General features: G+C 34.2%; 1 protein-coding gene across 1 annotated transcript in view; it reads left to right on the forward strand.

Moving 5' to 3' along the window:
• The window catches only part of LOC148954504 (uncharacterized), a 548520-nt gene extending 545399 nt beyond the window's left edge, over positions 1 to 3121 (forward strand). The window contains exon 19 of the mRNA XM_089086303.1: positions 508 to 3121. Within this exon, the coding sequence (XP_088942429.1) occupies positions 508 to 1425 (918 nt within the window). The 3' untranslated portion in view covers positions 1426 to 3121. The remainder of the gene's footprint in view (positions 1 to 507) is intronic.
• The last annotated feature ends 4414 nt before the right edge of the window (positions 3122 to 7535 follow it).

Raw genomic sequence — 7535 nt, forward strand, 5'->3', positions numbered from 1 at the left:
AAATAAAATAAAAACTCGAAATAAGAAGCGCTACAAAAAATAAACTGTCATTTGTATAAGCACTAAGAAATAAAAAAAAAACAATGAAAAAAAACTGTATACAGTAGACAAAATACAAAAAAAAAAACAGTTCATCTCACTCAAATACAAACAAACTGTATTTTGGCCTAACTATATTACCTATCAATATTAGACTTTAATTTTAATAAGATGAAGTATATTTTCCCAAGAAAAAAAAATTCAACAAACACAATACATTAAGCTCAGTAGACTGTATTGGGTGGAAAAAAACACATATACTATTTAAACATTAACTGATTTTGAGTAACATAAAAAATATAAAGTGGAAAAGGCCTGTCAAGGGTCACATTGGAAATTTTATTTCTTGAACAATTGGAAGCTAGAAAAGGTTGGCTATAATAACCTAAGAACATAAATCTCCAAAAAATCTTAGTGAATCTGTATTTCTTGGCAATGAATTCACTATAGATACTTTTTTTTTTCCAGCGGGGTGAATCATTTGATTCAATCATATACCGATCCAGCTCACACTCAAACCTTGCTGATCTAGAAGAAGATGAAGAATACATACCATCATCTTGGGAAGAACTTTCTGAAGAAGAAATAGAAGAATCCCGAAGCCTACCTCCAGCCATAAAGCCTCTTCCAGTTAATCAGCAATTTTCCAGAAGTGATGAAACGATAATTCAAATTGAGCCAGAAGAAGACTATATTTCCAATGACATGGATGACTCTTCGTCTGAAGAAGAAGACGAAATGCTAAGTGATAACTGGGAGCTAGCTTTATTGGCAAAAGAAATCGCAAAACAATCGAGTACGAAAAACAAAAAGTCTAAAAAATCTAAAGTAGAAAGACTGAAAAGAAAAGCAGAGAGTGGGAAAAATTTGACCAGATCTGAGAAGGACTTGCTTGAAATGGTTATTCAAGATGAAGAGAAAATGGAGCGAAAGAAAACTAATAAAAAGTCTCGAAGTCTTGATGAAGCTGCAAGGATCCCTGCCGAACGAAGCTATGTCTCAAAAATAAAACAGTCAATACCTGAAAGTAAGAGCTTAAGCCCCTCGACCTTACGTACCTTCCAAAAAATAAAAAGAACTGAAAGCCTGGAGCCGTCTTCAAAGCCTGGCATGTTACAGAAATCCACAAGCATAGATATAAAATCAAAACCTACATCAGCATTATATAGACTTCGTCGAAATCTTAAGCGATCCATGACTTCATCAATCTCAAAATTGACTGATATACAGGAAGACGAACCTAATCAGGGGAAAAGAAGTATTTCTTCTCACAATTTGGCAAAGCAAAGACGGGAAAGTGTTGAAATGAGTGAAATAAAATCAATTTACTCAAGACGCATATCAGAAGCAGAGCCATTATTAGGAATGACGAAAGTTCCACATTAGTGAACATAGAGATCACAATAAAATCGAGATGAATCATTGAGAACGTCCCAAAGCTTACAAAGAATTTAGAAACTTTATACCTTTTTCCAACAGTGTTTATGTAAAATATATAAATTCCCAGAACGTGCCACATTTTGCCAAATTGGGAATTTTAGAGAAAAAAAGTACTTTATAAAATAGGAAACCGTGGATTCGTATCATCGTCGTCTCAAAGCGGTGTTTCTAAAGTAGCAATTTTGTCGAAACTAAGTTACAAACGCTATCCTGGGTAAAAAAAAAAAATCTCTTTCGAATGGTCTAATTGACATTGCTGTAATAACTGCCTGTATTTTGCCGTTCTCCTTTGCCGAATCGCATATTCTTTAAAGCGGTTTTGCCGAATCACATACCGCATGGTCCATTTTGCCCAGAGTTGCTGATTTGCTGACCGAAAGTTGGTTACATGGTCAGAAAGTCAACGCTCTAGCTATAGCTAGTTCTTAGATAGAAATGTCAAAATGTTATTTGTATGATATACCCCCCGCAGCTCAAGAAGTGAAGTTAGGTTGATCCTAATAAAATATACCTATATATAATAAAAATATAATACTTTGGAAACAAGTTTGGGCTATATTTTCGCACATTAGGGGGGGTTGGGGTAAAGTACAGCGGGTCTGCATGCAAAATGTATTAGCTACAATTATTCTAATATTATAAAGTAAGAATTGTTTTCTGACTTCACACTGCCCAAATACTTTACCCCCCCCCCTAATGTACAAATATATAGCCCAAATTTTATATTGTCCATGTATTCTGGCTTTGTCTTTTCACACGCTAAGTTGAAAGAAACTAGCGAAAGAAACCGGTTAGCAGTGCATCAATGCGTGAATAGCTTGAGCTGCAGGGAGTATATCATACAAGTACTGTAAAAATTTTAAACTTGTTTTTCTCGGGTTTTTAGAAAAACCGATTCGGTAAAGTTGCTTTCAGGTGACGTCATGGTAAAACTCGAAGAGTTTATTACAGACTTGGAGACATTTTATAGATTTGGTAACCAAAATGTTATCTAATTTTGCTTAATTTCAGCCTTTTCTCGTATATATAGAATTAATTCGTTGCAAATTTGATTTATGGGTTGGTTTTATATTACGGTAAAAGCCCTATAGCGGAACATCAAAGGTGTTGCCAGTATTTCCTAGTATATACCAATCCGAGGTGGAAAAGGGGAGCAATATTTTATTTCAGGGTTCAACTGGCTCACCCAAAAAATGCCATCCCACCAACAAAAATACCAGCTATCCCTAATTATCAGTATTTTTTAATTTATTTCAAATTTCAGTTCTGGTTTTTGAGGTCTATGAAGATAAAATCGCAAAGTGAGGATCCTAAAACAAAACATACTGCATTTTAAATTTTTCATGGCTGTTTCCAATTTTTAACATAGTTTATATTCAAAGATCACTGAGATTGCGAATTATAATGTGATACGTAATTTAAAATTTTAGAAAGACTTCTCGAACGTTAAGGATTTATGAGGAGTTGGAATGTGTGTTAGGGAGTGTTGGAATGGGAAGATTTATGGAGGCATGTTTATAGAATTCTGAGCAAATGTTGCATATTTAGCTTGGTGATTTTCTGAATATTAGGAGATGTTGGAAGAAAATCAGATATTTTCCAGTAAATCCAATAAATTAGTTTGTCTTAAGAAACCAAAAAATTACACAATGGAAAGCTTTTAAATGAAAAGCTTGACGGCTTCTATAAGCAGTTCTTTTTGGATAACCTAACCCCTTATCTATTGTAACAAGAAACTTTTTCTTCTTTTCTGATGAAAGTAAAGAATGACGGCAAAGCTTGAACCATGAAGAAATTGTTCACCATTTTTGGGGCTTCTGTTCAGCATTCAAAGTAACAGTAAATTCCTTATTGGAATACTGTCAACGTCTTTCATCCACAATATTTTGATGTGACTATTGGATATATTTTAGACGACCTTCCCTAGCATTAGTATGCTACCAATTATCGCTACTATAATTATCAAAACTTTAAAAGTAGAACGCTTTTAAATCACTAGATGTTAATTTAACTTGCTCATAATGTGACACTTTTCGTAAATTCCCATTCACCCTAGCAATTCAAAAATTTTTATGTCACCTAGTAATTTTAAAATTTAATTGATTATTTACTGTTTTTATAGGATGTGTTTTGACTGTAGACAGCCAATTTTAGGATCCTTGCCAACCTCCTCCATTCCTCCAGGGAAAATATTAAGGTCTTTACGACTTTCCAATTAATTGCTACATTTTTCTTTGGATCTGCTTTTTTAAGTTTTTTTTGAATGAAATATTTCAAAAATCTATTCAAGAGTTTTATCCTTTTTTTTGCTTATTATTGGTATTAGAAGGAATAGGCTAGGAAACTAAACGCAAAGACCTTCTAAGAATGATTTTCTTCATAGTTCCTATTTTTCATATTACGAATAAACTACATTTTGAGAATTTGTTCAATTTGTCTTATTTTTTCAGAGTGTGATTAAATTGAAAAAAATTAATTATATATTTTCTCATGTTGTCTTAACTTTCCGACGCGAGTGAAATTACAACCTAGCAAAAATATACTGAATATTCTTGTTTTATATAAGAATGTATAGAATATTATTAGAATAATAATATCCTAGAATATTAGAACATAGAATAAAGAGGAATATAGAAATTCTAGAATATAGAAGAATATATAAAATAATATAGAATATTATTCTATATAAGAATACATAGAGGAATATTATTACATCTTTATATGTGACATATTCGTTTAAGGTGATTTTCAATCTTAAGTTCACTCTATTTGTCACATTCATATATTTAGAAATTATTTTGCTGGTCGTTTTGAATTGACTGTCTCGTGTAAACTATACAGCGGTAAGATTATTTGTCCACATAGTTTATATTATAATTAAAACCGTTTTAAAAGACCACCCACTTGTTTTTTTCAGTAGGTTTAGCTCAAGATATTTAGCTTAATTGCACTGAACGGAAAACAGGTTGTATTTTGAGCCGTTTTTTTATAATTATGACATCATCAATAACCGCACATCAAAAATAATTTCACAATTCTAATCAAGGTTTACAAATAGGCTAATCGTTATATGTTTGAACCATATGATTATTATTTGTCGAAACATCGACACATGAATATAAAGCTGTACGGCTGTCCAAATGTAAAAATGCGTAGGGCTATAAACACTTTTCATTATTCCGAGAAAATGGTCTTCAAAGTTTCTCAAGTTTTGTGGCACTTTTCCCACCCATTGCGCCACATTAGACGCAGAATTGAAGTGAAAAGTTATTAGGATTGGTTTTAGACAGTAATCTTTCCAATTATGCAATTAAAATGCATGCCAAAGTTCGCTGACACTGCTAAACGTCGATTTTTCAACTTTGGCGAACGGGGCAATGCAGATGCAGATACATATCTTCCCAGAAAATTCTTTGCAGGGGATTCGATTCGCCTCTTTGAGCTGAAATTAGTGGCATATCTAACTCGGAAAGTATCTTTTCATGTATATGCGCATTCTTACCTTTGGACAACCGTTTAGCTTAGGATACAAGTTTGAAGCTGTCAAAAAGAAATCTCCAGTCCTTTTTCAAAGGAACTATAGGAAGCAAGAATGTTTTGGCTCGCTTGCCCCTTTCTACTTCTCCCATACATTCTTTCCTAAGCACTTTTATGCCTCCCCGAACAGTCCCTCCCAGTTCTAACTCCGTCCCCATCCCCCACTGGTTCCCAAGATGTTAGAGGTGCGCTGCTTTGACAGCGGAGCGAATATACTGTCTTCTGATTTATCTCACTTCTTCACCATAAATAGATGCAAATTTCTAATTGGACTCATAGTTCTGAAGCTTTTAGGCGGATCGAAGAAACAAATTTATTGGCTCCCACATCACTTCCTTATAAATACAAAACATGAGATCCTCTTGCCTCTTACCCCCGCCCCCCCTGAAAAATCCAAAAATATCCTCTAGATCCCCAAGGTTCGTTCCTAAAATATTGCAAATATGCTATATTGACGACCTGGATACATGGTTTCTTTTGGATTACTTCTACCCCTCCGCCGAGCCAAAATTCGAGTTACACTTAACCCCCATCACCCCTTAGAAATTTCAAATCGATCCCCCAAGCTGTTTCTGATACAATGGAGATACGTTATTTTTATAACCTACTTCGCCCTGTCATTGAGAATAGATTCTAGTACAACAGAGGCTCGTAGCACCAAAAATTTTAAACAGATCAGAGACCAAAAAGTTTTAATTTGATTCCGAAAGCGAATCCAAGCATATTGTAGATACGCTGTTTTAATCACCTGGCCTAACTTAGTTTCTTTTGGTTTACTTCGAAACTTTACCGTGAATAGATTATAGATTTCATCGGGGTGGGCTTATACTGCAAAACCATTTAGGTGGATCAGAGAAATTTTTTTTTACACCTTCCCCCTTTTTCTCCAGGTTAAGTTGAGGTTCCATTGACCCCTCTAACACTTCATGAAAGTTCGACATGATTTTGTTTGAATGAGATTCCTCCCGACCTCTTGTCCGACACAAATTTTGGGCGGAAAATGAATATAAAATAGGAATAAAGACGCACCCACAACACGAAAGACACTAAGTTTCATATATTTGGTCATTAAAGCCTTATAAATTTATTCACGGGGTTTGCGCCATCCAGGGTTTAATGGTCCATCTCCACGGTATAAAGGGATATTAGGAGGCTCAATCCAATTTCTATATCATAGCTGCAGCAGTAGCTGCAACCTAATAAAGCGCGAAAAACACCCCATAGCAACCAAAAGTTTAAAGACACGTCTGGAAAAAAAAACTGTGTTGTGACAAAAAAGTTTCATTTCAAGGATTATTCAAAAATGATAACTATTATACAAGTTTGTCTTATTAGTTTGTTGCGAAAACAAATCTTTGAGAATTTTGAAGAAGATATTGGAACAGCTCAAAAATGGTAGCTGATAGAAATGAAATTACATCATCGGGTCACCATGGTCGATGACCCTAAACTCCCCCCTTTTTAAAAATTAAAGAATATCCCTTTTTTGCATTTGTAGCAGTGATGCGGTTTTATTTTCACCTTTGAACTGAAGGACCCTACCCTTCACAATAAGTTAGAATTTACACCTAAAAATGTACAATATGAAGGTTCAAACATTCACTTCCTCTAAAAAACTAACTACTGCTCCATCCTCAATTTTTTATTTGGAGCTATGCGTTATTGTAGAACTATTAGCAATACATATTTTACATTGTAGCAGCTTATTATGTATGTGGTGTTGGTATTTAGACTACTGCACCATCGTGTAATAAATTGGCCTAAACTGAAACTGAGATACTCTGTGTGCAGCTTTTCAGTTCTTAGCTAACTAGTTACCTCGGATGCAAATTCAATAACATTTTGGCCCTATACATCTTAAAAACTTTAGTTTTAAAGAACAAAATGTTCAGTAAATATATGTGCGCAGCTACAGGTCTTTCTGAATAACATCGAAACGAAGCGAGTCCAACCATGAAAAGGCTCAAGTGCGAAATATAATATCCTATACTATTATTTCTTAAGCTGAACAGAATCCTAGGAAAGTGATTATTCTCTTCTTTGGAAAATCACCGACAAAGGGCAAAAATTCTATTTAAATTCAAACAAACATGGCATCTTCTATCCTGCAATGCTAGTAGAAACTGATGGATGATTAAAAGTAGTTTTCTAAAGAAAATACTAATATCCCCGGGGAAAGCAGAAGTTTAGCAAATACGAATAAAACCGCTTTCTGGATAGAACGAAATTAGCTAAGAGGTCAGAATGGTGCCATCTATACCAATAAAATAGTTTTTGCATTAGACTTGCCGTCTGTCGTATATCTGTACTATAAGCAATCTTTTCAAAAGGGAAGAAACTTTAAACGGTATCTTTAAACTTTGAATATTATTTTTTTTATTGCTTTACGAGAAGAAATAAGTTCACATAACCCGTCAAAATCTAAAATACAGAATTTTTTTCCTACAGTAAAGAGCATATGACACACCAGCCTTTAGAGGATTTTGAAGGAGGGCAATTCCACTCCTGGAGTGTTTTTA

The sequence above is a fragment of the Artemia sp. Qi Xiang Cuo genome, chromosome 3, assembly GCF_049724085.1.
Source record: "Artemia sp. Qi Xiang Cuo chromosome 3, ASM4972408v1, whole genome shotgun sequence".
Lineage (NCBI taxonomy): Eukaryota > Metazoa > Arthropoda > Branchiopoda > Anostraca > Artemiidae > Artemia > Artemia sp. Qi Xiang Cuo.